This window comes from Ursus maritimus, unplaced genomic scaffold, assembly GCF_017311325.1.
Source record: "Ursus maritimus isolate PB19 unplaced genomic scaffold, ASM1731132v1 scaffold_5, whole genome shotgun sequence".
NCBI lineage: Eukaryota > Metazoa > Chordata > Mammalia > Carnivora > Ursidae > Ursus > Ursus maritimus.
In genome coordinates, this window is record NW_024426663.1 from 14821876 (window position 1) to 14844404 (window position 22529).

The window sequence follows — 22529 nt, forward strand, 5'->3', positions numbered from 1 at the left end:
TCATCTGTAATACAAGAATGAAAGTATCTATTGCTTTGAGTTTAAATGGGATGATTTGTGCAAAATGCAGGCAGAGTACCTGGCATACCCTAGCTGCTCAAGAAATGTTAGTTTCACTAGTCTTTTATTTATCCCTTGACGAAATTCTAAAAAAGAAGCAAGAAGTTTAAGCAGGCGCAGGGACATGAATATTATGAAGAATCAGATAAACTGCAAAGCAGAAGAGAAAATTTCTCATCACAGGTATGGAGAGGATTGTAATATTCTTCCTGCATTGAGCCTGGGATACTTGAGCAGAAGGTAGCTCGTTTACAAACATCAGCACTTCAGCGCACTACATGTTAGGCAGTATGCCAAAATGAATGACTCGAAAGACTATCTAGAGCCTCTGTGAGAGTGCGTGGATCAGAAATTTTACTGTTAAGTTTCCATAAGAATGGGTAACATTCGTAAAGGATTTACACAGAGAGGTAAATCTTTAGCTTTCTACAAAATTCAGATACCTAGAACAATGAACACAATTCCCTGACGGTTATGCACAGCCTAGTTTTTTACCCTATAGTGGGGCCGTATCAAATACTCATTTAAATTCAGTTATATGTGGTTTGCCATAAATGAATGAATGAACAGATGAATAAGTAAGAAAGAAAGAGGACGGAAGGAAAGAGGTGAAAAGAGAGGGGGTCAGAGAGAATGCAGGCAGTGTCTTTGTCTTGCTGACAGTTTGCCTCAGAGTGTGTGTGCTTGGAAGGCATGAATCTCTTCCTAGTTTGACTCAGTTTTGGTGTCCCTCTCTTTTGTGACTTCAGGATTTTTCAAGAATAACTTTGTGTGATTTTCGCTTTGTGCTCTTAGAGCCTACCCATCACATAAATTGTGATTGCGCTGTACTTTGTTAAACAATTTAAAGGATTTGAAAGCTTATTTCCCAATACTACTTTTAAGTAAATCAGATGTGTTTCTCTGTACGTTCGTATACACATGATGTTTTTTGACACTAAAATTTCAAAATACTGCATTGAAAGTGTCCAAGTCATCGTGGGTTTTTAGTGTACAGTACTGAGTTTATTTTTTTTTAACACGTAGAAATTGGAAGAGAACCACCATCAAAATTGCAGGAAAGATTAAGTGACTAGTCAAAGAACTGAATTTCCTTATAAATCTTATGACTACTGTTAACATGAGCTACAATTTCAAATTATTACACCTTTGGGGATAAAAATGTTTAGGGGCGCCTGGGTGGCACAGCGGTTGGGCGTCTGCCTTCGGCTCAGGGCGTGATCCTGGCGTTACAGGATCGAACCCCACATCGGGCTCTTCCGCTATGAGCCTGCTTCTTCCTCTCCCACTCCCCCTGCTTGTGTTCCCTCTCTCGCTGACTGTCTCTATCTCTGTCGAATAAATAAATAAAAAAATCTTTAAAAAAAAAAAAATGTTTAGACTTTAAGATGTAACTGGAAACAATAAATAATTATAAAACATTCAAAAATTTAGAAGTTATAAAATGATTACTAGTATTTTATAGTCAAGATAAATATCAGACTATTCTTAACAATGCCAGTGATCATAGGAGATAATCTGGTATTTAAGATACTGAAAATAAAACTAACACGACAGCATGCACTTGTAAAGAAAAGATATTTTTGGATTTTCAGAAAGAATTCAGAATTATGCTCCAGCTTTCACAATGTTGGGTTACTTAAATGAACATCTACAACTGAAAAAGGAAGCCGCAGATGCATACCAAAGGTAAACTCTACATTTAATTAAAAGTGGTCCTTATTTGTTAGTTGGCCTTTTTTTATTTAGTCTCAGTTCATAAGGAAGGTAATAAACAAATGCTCTGATTCCTTTCCTGATTACTTATCATCTATTATTACATATTGGAAGATGAAAAGACCCAGTTTTAAATTTTCAGCTATATTTGGGTTTCTGTTGCTCAATCCAAGAGAGCGATAGAGAGGGAAAAAAAAAAAATCTCTCAGATTTTGTTTTAGAAAAATCTTTCACTTTAGACTTTGTCTAGCTTTATAAAAAAAAACCACTTAGATCATTCAGAGAAGAAATGAGAACATTATGATATATTTGTTTGAATTTAAGATCTATATTTTATTCAATAGTTTTGAACTGCTTTGTGCCAAGCATTGTCCTTGTCACTGGCAATTTAGCAGTGAAAGAAAACAGACGCAGGCTCCATTCTCGTGGAGCTCCTGTTCTAGTGGTGGGGAGACATATGATAAGCTTATAAACATCTGTGGTGGTAATAATTGCTAAGAAACAAAATCAGAATGGGGTAAAGGGCCAGGGAATATTCAGGCAGGTAGTGAATTTGAGACAGGTTTAAGAGTGCTAGGTTTCCTAAGGAGGCAGTTGAGGCTTGGCCGGAATGAAGTGAGGCTCTAAGCCATTTGGTTAAGAGGCAAGAGCTTCCAGGCAGAAGGAACAGCAAGAGCAAGTGTTCTAACACAGGCGTGGACTTGGTGTGTTGAAGAAACAGGGACAGTGTGCTCGAATGAAACGACCAACCAGGAGTGGGTAGGAGATGAAATCAACTTGAAGGTTTATTCTTTGCAAATGAATTGATTGGTAAATAAGAAAATGTCTACTAATGTCGTGAATACTAGGTGAAAAGTTAAAAGTCCTGATTCCATGTATCATTGCCCTAAATCTAAAAAGTACTTAGAAGAAGCCTTGTCCTATAAAAAATAATTGAGGTACCCGAAATGCTTTGCCATGTCCTTTTATGGATCTCTTGGTAGTTCAAAGGAGTCATCACTAGATGGTACTGGAGGCTACATAATCAAGAAGGTATTTTTCCAGGTGTATGTGGAGGTTTATAAAAAACCACAAGTCTGTTTCTTTCAATGTCACAATAAGCTTACCTGTAAAGAAACTGTAGAAATATGGTAGAATACAACAGTGAGCAGGATTTTTAAACAAAGAAGACTAGACAGCTTTACAGTGCTTGCTTTTTTTGGTACATATTATAATCACAAACATTGTGAGTCTAACATTAGTTAAACATTTAACTTAAAATAGCAACTTTACAGTCATGTGGATATGCACTACTCTTCCTTGACTGATCACTGCTATTGTTTTCTGCCTTAGACAACTATTTGAGGCTTAAAACCACAAATTAGGTATAAATCTAACCATTATAGTTTTTAATATACTAATACTGTCTTTTAGATTGCTTTGGCAAATTTTTTTCGTGTAACATCATAGATATTAAAAACTTTCCTTGGATATTTCTCCCTAGATAATTCTTTTTAAACAGAAAAGAAAAGTAAAAACAAAAATCTTACTAAACATCCAACTCCTGTTAGTTGTTAAGACATTTTTCTGCCTGTCCAAAGGGGACTGAGCACAAGGTAAAAATAAGGCCTTTAGGGACTCCTTATGATTCTTTTCTTAACTAAATACTGCTTTAATCTATTTCTCTTTGTAACAGGTAAGGGCCCATGAAAGCACTCAATTTCCTGGCTTCCTAACTCAAACTACTGGTATATAAATATTTTTAAGGTTGTTTGCTATATACTTGAGATAATGTCAAAACTTAAAATAGTGACACCATTGTTTCCCATATTTAGATTAAGGGTTTTTTTTGGAATATTTAAAACTCAAGTATGATAAATGATTTCACTTAGTAAGAGATCACCTTATTAAAGTAATTTTCCTGACAGTCTAAAATCTAAATATTAAGTGCTTTTGTTTTACCAACTTGTTGTTGCAAACAAGTTGTTATGTGAACAAGTTGTTATGACAGCATTAAAGAATTGGAATTAAATGAAGAAAACAAAAATCTATAGATTCTGTTAAAGAAGAAGAGGAAAAGAATGCTGTTGCTCATAGGTAACTTAAAATGCCTTGTCCTTCTTTTTAAGGGCAATGTTATTGTTACAGAGTGCTGAAGACCAAGATACTTACAATGTTACAGTAAGGAATTATGGCAGATTGTTATGGTAAGCATATTTTTTCCCATTAATTCTGTGACTTTACTAGATTTTTCTGGTGACAGCTATGGGACAGTGAGGTGGTGACAAATTTCCAGAGTAGTGGGGCATATATAGATGAGTGGGCTAATAATCTCCCAAGGATACGTAATTCCCTCAATACTGGGCTTTGTTAATAGTTTCCTGTTCCTGTACCGATACCTCGGGCCACTGTGCGTTAGCGAGAAGCAGTTTTAGAACTGATGGTTGCGGACTGTACAAGAGAACATTTCAAAGAGAGGCACTTGCTATCTATTGTAATAGAACCCTAGTTAATTGGAAGAGGAATTGGATTTATTCTGATTTGTTTGCTGTTTATACTTACATGGGGAATGGCCACTAAGGAGCCAGAAATCCTTTAGAAATAGTACAAAAAATTTTTTGTGTATGCGCATTTTGGGATGGAGGGAGAGCAATATAGCTTTCTTCAGATTCTCAAAGACTTTTGACTTCAAAAAGAGTTAAAAAAAGAAAAAAAAAGGTTAATACCCAATTATTTTAAAGATTAGAATTAGGTCTGGAGAACAGAAGTATTATGGGAGCAAGGTTTTTGGCTCAAATTAGGGAGGTGTTCCTCAAACTGAGAACTGTCCCCCAATCGAATGGTCCAGTTTGAAACACGTTAAAACTAGTTTGATATTTTGGGATTAGCGCCTGCATCTGTTAAAGAGGCACATAGTAGAGATCTGAGGTGGCCAGTTATTTTCTTTTATAACCGTGTAACTGAATCATATTCATAGACAGGAAAATATTATTGTTCTGACTGCTTTTCCCTCCAGTTCTTTTAAACTGTTGTGTTTAGGAGTTGATAGTTTTGTCATTTCTAAGATTTTGTTGTAGGAGAAGATAGATTGTAAGAAATTATGTTATAGTATCTGGTTGTTTTAGTTTTGGTTTCATATAATGTAAATAGTTTATTTTGTATTTTTATTTTTATTTTTTTTAGGGACAGGGGAGGGCAGAGGCAGAGGGAGAGGGAGAGCCCTAAGCAGGCTCCATGCTTAGCACAGAGCCCGACATGGGACTGAGTCTCACAACCCTGAGATCATGACCTGAGCCAAAATCAAGAGTTGGACGCTTAACCGACTAAGCCTCCCAGGTGCCCCATCATATAATGTAAATATTTTAGAAAAAAATCTGTGTTTTCTATTGAAAATAGATCATGTCTTTTTAAATGTTTTTATTATAAAATATACTAAACATGCAAAATGCAGTAAGTAGTATACAGCATAATTTAATGAATAGTCACTGCTCAAATATAACAGACTTTAAAATTGTCCATTGTCTTCAGGGTTTTTTTCCAAAGAAAAAGTTACAAATAAAATTGAAGCCCCTCCTTTGTGCCCTTCCTAGTTCTATTCTATTCTCTACAAAAGTGACACTTGTTTGAAGATAATGTTTATTAAAAAAAAAAAACACACAAAAAACTACTTTTAATATATGTATGTATTTTAATATATGTATTACATATTTTAATATATGTATGTATGTGTATTTAATATATGTGTGTATGAAAGCCCTCTTTCCTTCACCAAAATATTTATCAAAATTTGAGTTTTTTTGACTTTAGAAACCATAAAATTTTTTGATTTTTAAGATTTTTCACCTTTATGAGACTAATTTTAGAATCAAAGATTGCCTGTAGTTTTAGATTTCACACCCCCCAAGATTAAAAGGATTTTCTGAAAAGATTTCCAATAACACATTAAATATATAGAAAGAGTTTCTGATTATGGTGATGGATATGAAAAATAAGAACCTCAAGGACACAGTGCATCCTTTCCAGGTGATGGCAGCTTCTCTTCATTTTTAAATAAGCAAAACAATTATGTTTTTGTTATTAAAAAGTATTGTACCTTAGGGGTGCCTGGGTGGCTCATTTGGTTAAGCGTCTGACTCTTGATTTCAGCTTAGGTCATGATCTCAGGATTCTGAGATTGAGTGCTCTGTGGGGCTCCCCGGGGAGTGTGGAGCTAGCTCAAGATTCTTTCTCCTTCTCCCCTCTTTCTCCCTACCTCTCACCCCTCTGCTCATGGGCCACGCACTCTCTCCAAAAAATAAAATAAATTTTAAAAAGTGTTGTAATTTAGTATTGTATGTAACAATTTTTACTTTTCTTACTATTAAATACAGAAAAGGTAATCTGTAGTTATGTCTGTGGAATTTAGGTTATCTTTATAGTGTCCAAAAAAAAGGGGGTATGCAGGTAAACAGTTTATACAAAGGCTAGGTTTGATTTTAACTAGGTATTTTGTGCTTGATAAGCTTGTCAGAGATGCTAGAACCACACTCATAGAGCAATATTCAACCAATATATTAAGCGTAAAGAGTTCGGTAAAAAGTCAACTTGAAATTATTTTTATACCTTGGGATTTTAGTTCAAGTTTGTTAATAAGACACTTTGTAAGTTAGCAGAACTAACCATTTTCACATGTAATTTAAAAGAAAGCGTGAAGTTAAATTGCCCCAGTACATCTTATTTGAAATAAATGATATGCCTTCTATTTTAATATGTCTTTTCTATAGCTTTAACACTGATAAAGTATGTGAAGGTATTAAAAGAAACTTGGTATAATAATCTCTCTGTATTCTTATGATATAAGCCAAAATTGCTTTTAATATTGAAAGTAAGTTATGTTTTGCTTCTTAGTTCCATTGGTGAATGTGATAAAGCTATCCAGGCTTTTAAGTCAACACCCCTTGAAGAGTTGGAAGACCTCATAGGTTTTGCATTGGCTTTATTTATGAAAGGTCTATATAAAGATAGCAGCAAAGGTGAGTAGGAAGCTAAAGGACACATCTTACTTTTTCCAGGGCTGAGTGGAATTTAATCACAACAAGATTACATACAGAAAGATGGAACATTGAAATGGGAGTAGAGGTTGCAGTTGTTTATTAAAATCCAGCCGGGAGTCAGGAATGATATTAGGTATTTTTTATATGTTCCTTCCTTTAGTACATTATTATGTGAATAGTCCTTATAGCAGTGTTATGAGCTGAGTGTTATCTTAATTATTTACATAAGGAAACAGCCCAAGATCACTTAAAGTAGAGTTAGCATTTGAAAGCAGGTCTTTGCTTAAATGTAAATTTCTGACAAGTGAAGACCTTGACATTATTGGTAGTAGTGTGTTTCATTTTCTCCAAAAATGCTCATTGAGTACATTTTCATTTTCTCCAAAAATGCTCATTGAGTACATTTCTCCAAAAATGCTCATTGAGTACATTTTCATATATATATATAAAGCTCACTATAAGTATCTATAGCTTGATGGAGTGACTGGTATGCACATGGAAATGTCTGTGGTATCAATGGCTGCAGGCGTTCACGTCCCTTAAAGACTTCCCTATAGATTCGGAAGGTAGAAGTTTGGGAATGTCTCATAATAATCCTAACGATATCCCCAGGATCACGTTGCACCCAGCTAAACCAAGTTAGATTATTTAATATAGTGGACTATTTTTTTTCCGTCCACTTGAAAATAAGGAAACAAAAAGATATAATTTTATTTAGACCTTTTAAAAAAATAGGGTTAGAAAGGGAGAAATTTCACTGTCAATCACGGTTGTGTTTATATTGTTTTGTTTTTGTTTCCAACTCTGGTAACAGCCTATGAGAGAGCCTTGTCGATTGTTGAATCAGAGCAGGACAAAGCCCATGTCTTGACGGCTCTGGCGATAATGGAGTATAAACAAGGAAAAATGGATGTAGCCAAGACATTGCTATTTAAATGGTATGTATAGTTGACATCAACACTTAACATGACCAGATACTTAAACATTGGATTAAAAATTGGAATGATGTAAAATGAAGTTTTTAATGTTGTAGGAACTTTTTGGTGAACAAGAGGGATTGGAATGACCGGGTTGTGAACAGACAGTCATAGGTGGAGCTAGAGATCGTGACTTAATTCTTAGCTCTGCATCCATCCAGTCCTTCAAAACCATCCTGTACTCTGTGTGTATTATTTATTTGTTTAAAAGAGTGGTTGATCACCTGATCTAATAGGATCTTAAAATTTTAATGAAGGGAGTTCTAACTGGCACATTTTTTGGCCTCTTTGGTCCCCAAAGAGACTTTTTCCTTTTTATTTTTCTAGTTAACTTGATTAAGTTCATTTAAAATTAAAGCTTTAAAAAATGTACCAATATAACTTGTAACTATTTCTATGTTTTTGGAATCAATTAGTAAAATAACAGCCTACAATATCTGTGGTTATTTATGGGTTATATGGTTAGTTATTTTTCTAAAGCCCAGACCCCAAAACACTATTTATAGTTGTTTATAAAACTTAGGTATAATGAACAGAAAAGAAAGGCCCTTGGTATTTTGAACTGCTTTAGACATTTAGGGAGATTGCTGTCCCTAGAAGCCAAGGAATCTGTTTTAGATTTATCTTAAAGCTGGGCTTAGTTTGGTGAATCTTTAAGTAAATTGCTTTTTTACTAAATGTTAAATATGTTTTAATAGTTACAGACTACTGTACTATGGCTAATAGACAAAAATATTTATAGCTCTATCTTAAAGGAACCAACCACAGAAAGCCTTCAAGCCCTGTGTGCTCTGGGATTGACAATGCAGGATGCTACACTGTCAAAAGCAGCACTTAATGAATTACTGAAGCACATCAAACAGAAAGATGATTATCCCAAGTGCCTTCTTACTTCAGCGATTTATGCACTGCAGGGCCGCAGTGTGGCAGTGCAGAGACAAGCATCTAAAGCTGTTCACAGGTAAATTCTGTGGTTGTAAACTTGGAGTAATTACACTTGATGACCTAATCTTGACATTTAGACCGACTAAGAATATAAAATTAGTGAAGCATATATTTTTGTAAAACAGAATGTAATTTTATGAAATTGCACTTAGGACCAGGTAGCTGACTATACACATTATTTCATCTATAAAGATTTTTTCTTAAATTCAGTTGATAAGGAGAAAGAGAACAAAAATTTTGCACTTATTCAGTAAGTTAAGGCCTGAATCTCATTTTAATACAGAAGTCCTTACTTATTCTCAAGTTAGTGATATGGTCCATTTGTTATTTGATACTGTCCAGCATGATGGTTTTAGGAATTTTTGGCCACTCAAACATTCACTAATGTCATCAAAATTTAGAAAATAGAAAGCTCTTATTCCTAGCAATAGTGGTTATTTGTTTTATTTCCTTTTTTTAAGATTTATTCATTTTAGAGAGAGAGAATGCGTGCATGCGTGAATGGTGGGAGGGGCAGTGGGAGAGAAACTCAAGCAGACTCTGTGCTGAGCATTGAGCCCCATGCAGGGCTCAGTCCTACAACCCAAAGATCATGAAGCGAGCCAAAACCAACTCAGCCACTCAGGCACCCCAGCAGTAAAGTGTTCTAAATGAAGTTTATTTTCCTTTCACAATTTTCATCTCTGTCTTTTCCTTGAACACAACATATTAAATTTCCTTTGCTTTTCTTAATGGCTTTGTAATTACCATATTGCTGATTTTTCCTTCTTATTTTCATAACGACTCTTGGTGTATATAGAAGATATGTTTTCTGGAAATTAAGACACTTTCATTCACACATAGACTGTTAATATGAACTTGTTTTAGGTGTCTACAAGATTTTGCACTTAGGTACTAAATAAAATGTTCGTTGCTTTTACTTTTTGTGGTTTAAAGTAACTCCCATCTCTAAGTCTTTTGCTTTTGATGATCTCTGTAGTAACCCGGCTGATCCTGCTCTTTGGTCTTTGTTGTCCCGAGTAGTCGCTCAGTATACTCACCGAAGTGCAAAGGTGAGTAATGTTCTAAATTCTGGCAAAAAGATAAAATAACATGTGATATAGAAAGAAATATAATTTTTAGAATATTAACATTATCATTCTGGGAAATAACTAATACAGCAGAGGAGTTCTGTTATTCAACCAGATTTTCCATTAGTCATTCGATAAGTAAGTAGTACATTGAGTTTCTTCCATGTACTATTGTAATGTTCTGGGTGTTATGAAAGATACAAAGAAGTAGGTGGACTTTTTTTTTTAAATACATACAGATTATGTTAATGGCTATGTGGTTAGGTTATGTTTATAATGTTGCCATTTAAGAAGAATTAACTGTTGTGTTTTTTGAATCCCAAAAGATAGTTTTATCTGAAAGCTCTTTAAAGATAAGAAAATAAGAACTAGAACACTGCTAATGTCTAAAATCTAAAAATATGAATCTCAACATGAAGTCACTGATGTTCTATGAAAGGGGTTATATGTTATATTTTAGTTCATAATAGCTAGATATTTTTAGGGGTCTATAAAATATTTTGTTAATTTCTTTGGTTACTATGTCCTTTCATAGTTGCTTAATTAGTGGGTAAACATAATGGTAGTAGCTAATATGTTTTGAATACTTACTATGTCTAAGACTTATTACGTCTTAAGTCTGTGTAGGTCTGATTTTATTTGTTATTCCTACTGGTTTTTGCACATGGTAGTTCAAAGAACCTAGAAGAGCATCATTGTTAGATACTAGAATGAAGTACTTATTACGTGCCAGCTATTGTATATATTTTGTCATTTAATCTCAACAACCACATGAAGTAGCTGCAATTCATGTCCATTTTGTAGAGGACACTTGAGACATAGAGAATTAATAACAATAGTGCAAAACCACAGTTAGTATTTGTGGTAATGGGTCATTCCAGATCTAACCCCTGCCCCCTCCCTCTATTCTGCTATGTTTTCTGTTTTCTTTTTAATCCATCTTCTATTTGTTTTATAGTGATATATTTTTAAAGATTATTTTTAGCATTCGTCATATGCTAAATATGATGTGTAAAACATTTCTGATACAATTCCAGTATAAAATTAGGAGAACCGTATACTTCTGAATTAAAATCATTCCCATAATTCACTTTCTTATCCAGGTAAAATATCTAACTGAATTTAAAAATTAAGGATTTCAAATTGACTTTACAAAAACTATGATGTATATATTTTTCTCATTTTTACTTTTGAGTTGATTAGTGAAGCATTGATTTGCTTCAAGGTCCTCTGGCTGTTCATTTTACTAGGAACTACAGAAATTTTTAAAACACTGTATTTTCATGGAGTAAAACCATGTTAATCCTAAAATAAGTTTGGGATTCTGTTTCTCTTTCAGTCTTTCTTTCACATTCTTTTATTGTTAGGAAATATGTACTTGTGTTTGGTGTAAAATTGTGTAACTTTTGCACCGTTAATGAGTATTTTAAAAGAGCAGAGTTGAAATGATTGTAGTAGAAAAGATTTTTTATAAAAATACTAAACTTAAAAAAAATACTAAACTTGTCTCTTAAAGCAGTAATCATTTGATACTTCAGGAGTTTGGAAGTTGTGACTGTGATAAAACAACTTTTCAAGTAATTTAGTGGAAAGATTTTCATCAGTTTATTTGTGAAAATTTATGCATTTATCTAAATATTTTCTATTATAGGGAGGTTCTGTAGCAGGAAATGTGGCTCATATTTTGGACTCGAATCATGGAAAGGTTAGTTTTCTTCAGTACAAAGGAAATGTCCTGCTTGTTAAATAAAATTATTGATGGGGGCGCCTGGGTGGCTCAGTCGTTAAGCATCTGCCTTCGGCTCAGGGCATGATCCTGGTGTTATGGGATCGAGCCCCACAACAGGCTCCTCCATTGGGAGCCTGCTTCTTCCTCTCCCACTCCCCCTGCTTGTGTTCCCTCTCTCTCTGGCTGTCTCTCTGTCAAATAAATAAATAAATAAAATCTTTAATAAATAAATAAATAAAATTATTGATGAAACAATAAAATAATTTTTCTCCCTAGGTTTAGGAAGTCACATCATACCCGACATAGTCCTATTATTAGTCAATTTGAAAGTCATGGAGCTATAAGGATAATTGGTTAACATTTTTCTTTTATGCAGAAGGCGTTACTGTACACTGCAGTAAATCAGTTAGCTATGGGAAGCAGTTCAGCAGAAACTGAAAACAATATTGCACTGAAGACCATTCAGAAAGCAGCTCTTCTTTCTCCAGGTGAATATAATATAATCCATTTCATTAATTCAGATTCTTTTGGTCTTACATTTGTGGCCTATAGGTAAAAGTTTGCATTTCATGAAATAAGGGAATTTTAAGAAAATATTCTAAGGTTTTGTATTTTATTTGATTATGTTGCTTTTGACTGCTGATAATTAAGATATAATCAATTCTTGAAGCAGGCTGAAAGGAATATGTGCATAAAGATACTTTGTTACTCTTTATTGAAACTCTGAATTGTGTGTTTTCGAGAAGTAGTTTTATTTTTGTTTTCCATCATCTGGTTTCATGAGGTTTACCTATAGCTACTAAATTATTTAATGAACATATTTAGTTATTTTAGTTATTTTTATGGGTATTTAGCTCCTTAAAGAGTGGAGATAAGTCTTCTGGGGTGAATGTTAGAATGTCAAGGTGATCGCCTCACCTGAGTTAGCTCTTCTTTGTGTCTTTGATCACATTGATCACTGAGGAACTACCTGTGACCACATAACTATACTTCCATTATCATTGCTAGAGGACTGGAATACCTGTCAGTGTGTATTTTTACATAATGGTATTTTTAATGTGAGATATAGAATTAAATAATTTTTTTTCCTGCAGAGCACTTCAAACATTTGTTAAATCAGAAAACTTTTGCTTTTGCCTAGGGACTGTTAGGAAGCAAATTGTACAAAGTAAGTCCAGTGTTATCTTCACAATAAATTTAAAGATCCTAACTAAACCGCAAAATATTTAATAATTACACAAACCAACATCTTGTTTTTTGTTTCATTTATGTAATAGAACAATAAGAGACCCTAAACATTTGGATTTGTCTTTGTTATACATTGGATAAGGTTTTGATTTTTAGAGGTTATTTCAAGAAAGTATTAGATAGAATTACTCTCAAGGATTTTCATCATGGAACTAGTATGATAAAAGATCTGTTATCTTTTGATTGCATGAGTGGCATAAACTTTAGAAAGGTGAGATTGCCCAGGCAAGGTCTTCTGTAATGATCTTCTTGTTTTCCCATGTTATCTGGAGAAATACATACTCAAGGAATTAGAGTCATCATATTAAGCTGCTTAAAACAGGGACTGAGTAATGAAGCTGAGTGCCTGTTTGAGACTTGTTTTTGGAGTCCAGTGAAAGTAGATATAATTGTAGTTATGTGTAGTAGCTGTATACCTAATCCTTGTAGATCTTTATCCTTGTAGAACTTGTAGAACTATGTCAAAGTATAGTTTTGATAGATGGTATTCAAAGGATTCTTTTCAGAAATTTAAATATAATCCCAAGAATTTAGAATTAAATAAAAAAATCCAGTTTCTGCTAGGTTAGTGCTTCTGTAATATTAAAAGGTATTTTTAGCAAATTATATTTAAAAACTTTTAGGTTCATAGTATATACATATATTATCACTTGGTTTCTTAGGGAATTTGAGTTGCTGATTATTTATGGAAGAGTTAATGAAAGCAGCAATTCTTTTGAATTGTGACAGAAGAAATTACTGCCATGTAATATCCTTTTCCTCTCTCCTGAAATTAAAACTATACCCTGAGATCCCTGAAGGAGTTCTTCACTTAATCTTAGAAATAAGTTAATATTCAGAAACTGAGTCCACTTCATTTGGAATTTTGGGTATTAGGCCTGATGACACCTGAGCCATCGTCTAGTTCACTTGCCTTGTTTTATAGAAAAATGAGTCCTTAAGGGAAAGCTGGCACACATTTAGCTAGGGGCATTGTTAGAACTAAAACCCAGATCTAAGACTTAGTCACGTGTCCTTCATTATACAATAATCAGATCTTATGAATTCTAAGGAATGGTTCCCATTTCCTTATTCTGGAATTTGATTATATCTTTTGTTATTTAAAATAAGGTAGTCATTGTCTTGGGCAGAAATTATTTTATAATATGGAGATATGCATTTAATTTTTTGTAAAAATTTTTTATCTGCCTAAGATTTCTAATGATTCCTGTACTATTAGCAGTAATACTGATCTTCTATAAGTGAAGTAGATATACATTTCAGGCATTTGATAGGGGATATATATTGGATGGAACAGTTAGATAAGAAAAAATATAAAACTTAAGCTAAAATTTTTGTTTAAATGACTATATTGTTAACTAGCTCCCCTGTGGGATTTTAAAATTATTTGTCTTTTTGTTTGTTTGTTTGTTTGGGGGTTTTTTGGGAAGATTTTATTTTTAAGTAATCTCTACACCCAATGTGGGGCTCAGACTCCCAACCTTGAGATCAAGAGTTGCATGCTCTACCAACTGAGCCAGCCAGGGGCCCCAAAATTATTTGTTTTTTTAAGCATAACAGGACTAAGATAGTGATCATGCAAATATTAACCTGTAAAATATGACTTAAAAAAGACCAAAAAATAAAAACTCTTCTAAGTTCTAAATTCTTTTTCACCTTCTTTTCACAACTACCTTTTTTTAAAAGAGGCATCTATATATGCATTATCTTTATTATTACCGCCTCAGTCCACTGCTCCCCCTCTCCTCTGAAGCTGCTGTCAAGGTGTAAAGGAAAGAAGGAAAGATCAAATCAATGAAAGGATATATATAATCCTAGAATTGCTTCACTTGGAATGATAAAATGACTTTCATGCTTGGCTGTTAGAACATAGGTAAATGGAGTTGTCTTGAGCTTTTCCGTTGGCTCGAACTTTTCTTAAAAACTGAGAAATAGTATTATCTTGCTTTTCCTATGACTGAACCTTTAATACAGGGTTTGAGTGATGACCATAAGTGTCTCTTTGAGACTTGCCCTTGGTGTCCAGTGAAAGTGAATATAATTGACTTTTCCACAGTAGCACAGTACTCTAGGCAACTGAGCTAACCAGCCATGGAAGAGCTTAATAGGATATTTTTCATCCCCTGCTGTATTTTGAAAAAAAGGCAAATCTTGAAGGATGAATATAGTAATGTGTCTTCTGAAAAGAAGTATAAATTCATTTCCTTTAAGAAAATGGAGTTTTTCTAGAGATATAACTTATTTTTTTTTAATTTAATTTGTTGGTATTTATAAACTGTTAGTCTCATTTTTTATAGTTTCTCAGCAATATGTTGATATTAACAAGCCTTCTAACTACATTCCTCTGTTCAGGTGATCCTGCTGTCTGGGCTGGGCTAATGGCAGCCTGTCATGCTGATGACAAACTGGCTCTAGTGAACAACACTCAGCCAAAGAGAATGGATTTGTACTTGGCACTGTTGTCTGCTGTTTCTGCTTCAAGTAAGTTAAAAAAAAAAAAAAATTTATACACAATGAATTCAGGGTAAAGTACTCAGAAGGATATTGCAAAAGGGTGGTGGGCACAATTAGCCCTCCACTAAAGGCTGAATAATCTCATCTGACAAAACAAGCCTTGAAAAGATGAAATCATTTTCTAGAGGCTTAACTGCATACAGAAGAAAGCTCAAGAACGTTACAGGAATACAGAATGTTCAGCATTCAACAAGGTAAAATTTACAATGTCTGGTGTCCAGTTAAAACTTAATAGGCATGCAAAGAGGTAGAAAAGTACTGCCCATAGTGAGATAAATCAATCAATAGAAACAGATCCACAGATGACATGCTAGAAATCTCTTTAAAATGTAATTGACTCTTTAAAGCACATATTATGACAATAGCACAAAGAACAGGAGGAGAAACAGAAATATTCTGTTGTAAAATGTTTATACTGTGAAGTGGTATAATATTACTTAAAGGTAGACTGTGGCAGGTTAAAGATGAATACTTTAAAATGTTAAGTAGATACTAAATAAAGTTATAGCTAATAAGCCACCAGGTAGATACAAGGAAATCATAAAAAATAATTCAAAGAAGAGGAAAAAGGAACAAAGACTTAGATAAGACAGATAGAAAACAAGTAACACATTAGAGTTAAACCCAACCATATCAATAGTCAAGTTAAATGGTCTAAACACCCCAGTTAAAAGACAGAAACTGTCAGATTGAATAAAAAAGCAAGAGCCAACTATACACTTCCTAAAAGAAACAGATGAAATATAAATTTATATTTAAAGACAAAAATAGCCTAAAAAGTAAAAGGTTGGAAGAAGACATACCATGCCAACACTAATCAAAAGAAAGTTGGAATGGCAATACTAATTTCAGACAAATTGGATTTCAGAGCAAAGGATATTGCCAGTGATAAGGAAGGTCATTTCAATGGAACCGGTTCATCAAGAGGACATAATAGTGCTAAGCATTTAGGCACTAAGTAGCAGATCTTCAAAACATATAAAATCTGCATTGTATTTTACAATCAAATAGGTAGAAAAAAACTTGTGAAAAAAATGTATGAAGCAAAAACTTACAGAATTGAAAGGAGAGACAGACAAATCCACAATTATGTAGTTAGAGGTTCAGTACTCTTTGGTAATTGACAAAACAATTGAACTAAAAAGTCGGTAAAGATATAATAAAGACTTGAACAACACTGTCAACTAAATTGACCTAATTGACACTTACGGAGTACTTCTAATAATAGCATTGTCAAGTGCACACAGAACATCTACCTACCTATCTTATGGCCCATAAAAAATTCTAAGTAAATTTAAAAGACTTCAAATCATATATAAAGCGTATTGTCTTAATGCAATAGAATTAAGTTAAAAACCAGTAACAGAAAAATATCTGGAAAATTCGCAAATATTTAAAAACTAAATAACATACTTCTAAATAATCCAGTTTAAAGAATAAGCCAAAAGGGAAGTTAGAAAATATTTGAACCATTTGAATGAGAAGGAAAAAAACATTTCGGAGTTCTACAATGTAGAGCAATGTAGACATTAGGAAATAAGGAAGCCTTCAAATCAGTGATCTCAGCTTCTCTGTAAGAACAAGAAAAAGGAAGAGGAACTTATACTCAAAGTAAGCAGAAGAAAAGAAGTAATAAATAGTAACGATCAGTGAAATAGGAAACAGAAAATCAACAAAATTGAAAACTAGTTTTTTGAGAAGATCCACAGAAGTTGATAAGCCTCTAGCCAGACATCAGGAATGAAAGAGGGTATGTCACTATAGCTATATAAAGGCTAATCAGAGGACTTTGTGAGCAAGTTGACACCATTAAATTTGGCAATTTAGATGAAATAGACAAATTCCTTAAAAGACACAAAGCTCACTTAAGAAGAAATAAATAAACTGAACAGCTTTGTATCTGTTAAAGACACTGAAGTTATAGTTAAAAATCTTCCCACAAGGGGCGCCTGGGTGGCACAGCGGTTAAGCGTCTGCCTTCGGCTCAGGGCGTGATCCCGGCGTTATGGGATCGAGCCCCACATCAGGCTCTTCCGCTATGAGCCTGCTTCTTCCTCTCCCACTCCCCCTGCTTGTGTTCCCTCTCTCGCTGGCTGTCTCTATCTCTGTCAAATAAATAAATAAAATTTAAAAAAAAAAAAAATCTTCCCACAAAGTAAACTCCAGGACCAGATGGCTTCATTGATGAATTCTCCCAAACATTTAAGGAAGAAATAATACCAGTTCTATATAAACCCTTCCCGAAAATAGAAAAGTTGGTGGTTCTTCCTCTGTGTGGCCAGCATTACCCTGTCACCAAAATCAGGCAAAGACTTTAACAAGAATACTACAAATGCAGGAATTCATAATAAACTGTAGCAATTCAAATCCAACAACGCATAAAAAAGATAACAATATATCATGATCAAGTGGGGTTTATCCTAGGAATATAGTCCTTTACATTGGAAATGTAATTTACCATGTTTATAGTTGTAAAAGTGCTAGACAAAGGGTCTCTACTTTATGATTCCATTTATGTGAAATTTGAGAGAATGCAAACTGATCCATTGTGTCTGAAAATAATTAGCGGTTGCCTGTAGACAGACAGTAAGAGGAGAGGTATGTGGGGGGCAGAAGTGATTACAAAGGGGTAGGGCGAAACTCTTTATGATGATGCATATGTTCATTATCTTGATTGTAGTGATGGTTCATAGATATATGCTCATGTCAAAAGTCTTCGGATTGTACAGTTTGAATATGTGCATATGTGCAATTTATCATATATCAGTTATAGCACAGTAAATATTTAATTTTTTCAGTGAATTATTTTTAGTTTTACTGTAGATAAAGTGATTTTTTTATGTAAATCACAGGTCTATAAAGTTTTAAGTTATTTGTCCACAAATATTCCTACCATGAAACTTTTCAGAAACCTGGCATGTATTAAGATAGTCTATGGTATTCCTGTAATACATGTAAGTTTTAAAAATTATATATGCCTGTTAAGTCTAATTGTAATACTTCTTTAGCAACTAATTACTCCTCTGAGAACATGTTATAAATTGCAGAAGAAAGTAACACTGACATTTTTGTTAACAGTTAAAGACAAAGAATTCCTTAAGGATTATAACCAATCTCTTGAAAAGTGGTCTCTCTCCCAAGCTGTCACTGGTCTAATAGACACAGGAAGAATATCTGAAGCTGAAGCCCTCTGCACAAAGGTATTATTATGAAATGGAGCATTGAGATTTAGGGATTCTTATCTTACTTAGAAGATAACATTAAACATGGAATGCATGTTATTTAAAGGACATGTGGTGGTGGTGATGATAGTGATGATGATGATGACACCACCCAACATTTACTAGTACTTCCTGTAAGCCAGTCAGTACATTTAGCAATTTGTATTTGAACTTCACAAGAATATATGACATAAATACTTACTATTATTCCCTTTTTATAAGTGGATAAGCTAAGCCTTAGAGAAGGTAAGTAATTTACACTAGAGTTCACAGCTAGAAAATGATAGAGTTGCCATTTGAACTCACATTTTGTCTGACTCTAGGACTCAGGGACTTCATAGGTCTTTGTTGGGGGGTACCGTTATAGACGACGTCTTTTCCTTTGATTTCTGCTTACTGCCTTCAGAATGGTATATTTTCTGGCATCTCTGTATTTTTCTAAAGCCCTGAACCATAGAAAGACAATGAGGAGTAAGTGGGTGAGTGAAGCTACCTTTTGCATACCTGGATTATACGCTTTGTGCGTAAATCCTTAGCACCTTGCCTAACACATAGTAGGGGCTCAATAAATATGTATTGAATGAGTGAATCAGTTTCATAAACCTACTCAGAAATAATTGAAAGAATAATACGAGTTTTAAACATCACTTTTTCTGAAAACATCTTTTTTCATAAATACTTACCAGATTGAGATTGTATTTTCTTTCTAGAAATTTTTTGGGGGGGCAGGAGGGCAGGCAGAGATGAATTTTACAGAGAAAGAAGAATGGGTCTTCGAAGATACCTTTGGTGTTTGAATTCTCTGAAAAGCAGAATAATAAATTTTCTCTTTTATTGAAGAATTCCATCTAAATTCAGGACAGATTAGTATTATGCAGTGAGTGTTTAATAAGCAACTGACAGTTGCCACGCTCTCTCTGACAGAATAAGAGATAGTTTTATGAATCTTATTATTTTTTTGTTCCAATCTCTTAGAAGAAAGCAATCACATATATTTAAGACTATGACTTAATTTAAAAAATAAAGAAGTATATTTTTGAGGGACAAGCAATAAAGAAGGAAATGTTTAAAACAGTGGAAGACTTGTTTAGAGAAGTTTCTTAAATTTCATATATATAGGGAAGGAGGTACATATATATATATATGATTCTATGTGTGTGCTTGTGTATAAATAATGGCTTAGGGAAATGGGTATATGAGTCATTTCTCTTACAGTGTTTAGTAAGTCTATGCCTAGAGAAGGACATCTAATGAATATCTTTGTGAAGAGATTGAAAAAGGAAAAAAAAAGCTATAGCTCTTCTTATCTAGTTTCTTCCAATAAGGAATAGTGTTAGCCTTCACTATTCATTTTATGTATTTTTAATTCACTTATTTACATTCAGAACTTAAGTTTTTCAGGATATCACCTAAGAATAAAACAAGTCAAAAGACAAACTAAATCTAAAATAAATGACTTAAAAACTACAGTAATAGCATTATCAGTTTTAATTTAAATGTGAAGTTTGATATTCTTAAGATGTTCATTGTTTTATTTATTTTACTTTTGCAGTTCTTAATTTTTTTCAGATTTTTTTTTTTCCCAACATGGAGAATAGCTTAATTGCCACTTAACATTCAAGAATCTATCTGATGTATTTCTATTTGGGGTTTAAATTTTAGAATTTAAAAAGTAACCCTGATCAGCCAGCTGTTATCTTACTTTTGAGACAAGTTCAGTGTAAACCACTCCTGGAGTCACAAAGCCCTCTCCCAGACGCTGTACTTGAAGAGCTGCAAAAAGCAGTCATGTCCAACTCCGCCTCTGTTCCAGCGTGGCAGGTAAATTTTCTCCTCTCATACGTGAGTCCTGAATTAGAATGCTGCATGATACTGGATGAAAGCAGGGGTTAAGCTCCATTTTGTTGTGTTGCCTTTAAACTCACCGTATATCATTTTCAAGATTTAGAGTGTGCTGTATTGTGATTAGGAAGACTAAGGAAGTTTAATACTAATTTAGGATCTGCTGCTACCGTGCTTCAAAGCTTTTTAAATTGTTGATTATAAATTTCCTCGATTTAAAACAATGTTGAGAATACTGTCTTTTACATGGTGTTGATGTAAGAGAGCTAAAGAAGTGTTTCGAACATTTTGTCATGATGTTAACTCTACGTTTAGAGAGAATCATTGTAGTTTTTCTTTAGCTACAATGTAGGTAACGCATGGATTTTGATGATTACTTAATGTTTTTTGAAACAGTTATGGATACCTGAGTCAACAGAATGTCCTTTTAACCGGCTCTGGTTATCTACAATGACAAACACATAATGATCACCATGTACTTTATTCTTATTGATGTTAAAACACAGAAAAACATGTAATTACTGTATTCAGTTTACTACAGTTTCCACTGTGCTCCAGAGAAAGTTATCAAAGGGGCTTTTTGATGTCGATTTTACAGAAGCTTATTTTACTATAATTTGTTCTTCATTTTGATCTTTCATTAAAACAACTTTTTGATGTTCCTGCTTAAAAAGATTATCTAAAGGCATAAAGTAGTTTGATTATGTAAGCTAAGTCTGCTTTTTACCCTAATCATTGGAGGAAGATGGTGCTTTTTTTCCCTCTCTTCAAGTTTGCCATATGAGAGTTAAGATAATATAATTCTGAGGTCAAATGGATACTGATGATTTCATCATCAAGAGGAAAATACCTTGTCAAACTAAAAGGGAAAAATTAAAAGATAAACTATATAGGAAGTAGAGTCTTAAGAGATAATGTGTGTTTTCTTTTATATTATGATATAATCCACAAAGGATAGAGTATAAAAATCTTAAAAGTACCCCTCATTACGTTTTTACTAACATACACACCTGTTTAGCTGCCACTTATATGAAGATACAGAACATTTCCAGTAACCTAGTTGCCTCCCCATGCCTCTCTCTGATTTCCCCCTATTTCACATAAAAAGGAGAAGCACTATTCTGACTTCTGTCACTTCTGTCTAGTTTTCCTGTTTTTGAACATCTCGTGAACAGACTATTCTTTTGTATCTGGTTACTTTCATTCAGTGTCATGTGTGAGACTCATTTTGTTGTTTCAACAAACTCATGTTTGTTGTAGGCATAGTTTTTCCATTTCATCGTACGAATATACACTTGATGGACATTTGGATTATTTCCAGGTTTTGGCTATCCTGAGTAATGCTGCTACGTCTGCCCTTACCTGTGCCTTTCAGTGGGTGATAAGGGATATGTGTATTTACTCTGGTAGATCCTGTCAAACAGTCTTCTAAAATGGTTGTCCATTTGATGTTCCCACCAGCAAATGTTGAGCATTCCAACTGCTGATATTGCTAGATGTGATTAATAGTTCCCTTTTCGGTAGGTGGGTAATAGTATCCTGTGGTAGTTTTAACTTGAATTTACCTGACTGATGATGTTGAGCCAGTTTTCATATGCTTACTGAACCTTTGGATGTCCTCTTTATAAAGTGCCTTTTCTTTTGTTTTTCGTGGGCTGTTTTTTTTTTTTTTTAATTGATTTTTGGAATTCATTGTATTTTCTGGATTGAAGCGCATTTTGGGTATTTGTATTGCACATATTTTCTCACGTCTGTACCTTGGCTTAGCATTCTGTTAATATTATTTTTTGATGAATAGTTCTTAATTTTAATGAAATCTAACTTACCATTTTTTGATAGTTAATGCTTTATTGAAATGTTCTATTTAAGAATGCTTTGCTTACTTTAAGCTCCTGAAGATATTTTTTTGTTTTCCTTTAGAAATTTTTGTTTTACATTTCACATGTTAGGTATATGATCCATCCAGGATTAATTTTTGTTAGTGTTGTAGGATCAAAGTTCATTCCTTTCTTATGTGTATCATAAGATAGACATATCTTATGGATATGTCTATCCATAGATATGGATATGGACAAAAACATTGTCCCAGCATCATTCCTTGAAAAGACTATTCTGTACCCACTGAACTGTAGTGATGCTTTTGTCATAAATCAGGTGACTGTATCCATAGGTCTCATAGGGCTCCTTCTTTTCCA

At 33.7% G+C, this 22529-nt stretch overlaps 1 protein-coding gene across 1 annotated transcript in view; it reads left to right on the forward strand.

Moving 5' to 3' along the window:
- TTC37 (tetratricopeptide repeat domain 37) overlaps nucleotides 1-22529 on the forward strand; it is a 77345-nt gene that overhangs the window by 42087 nt on the left and 12729 nt on the right. The window contains exons 28-38 of the mRNA XM_008700875.2: nucleotides 1656-1749; nucleotides 3885-3962; nucleotides 6643-6767; nucleotides 7603-7726; nucleotides 8508-8726; nucleotides 9690-9762; nucleotides 11432-11485; nucleotides 11886-11997; nucleotides 15110-15238; nucleotides 18350-18471; nucleotides 20155-20313. Coding sequence (XP_008699097.1) covers nucleotides 1656-1749; nucleotides 3885-3962; nucleotides 6643-6767; nucleotides 7603-7726; nucleotides 8508-8726; nucleotides 9690-9762; nucleotides 11432-11485; nucleotides 11886-11997; nucleotides 15110-15238; nucleotides 18350-18471; nucleotides 20155-20313 — 1289 coding nt within the window. The remainder of the gene's footprint in view (nucleotides 1-1655; nucleotides 1750-3884; nucleotides 3963-6642; nucleotides 6768-7602; nucleotides 7727-8507; nucleotides 8727-9689; nucleotides 9763-11431; nucleotides 11486-11885; nucleotides 11998-15109; nucleotides 15239-18349; nucleotides 18472-20154; nucleotides 20314-22529) is intronic.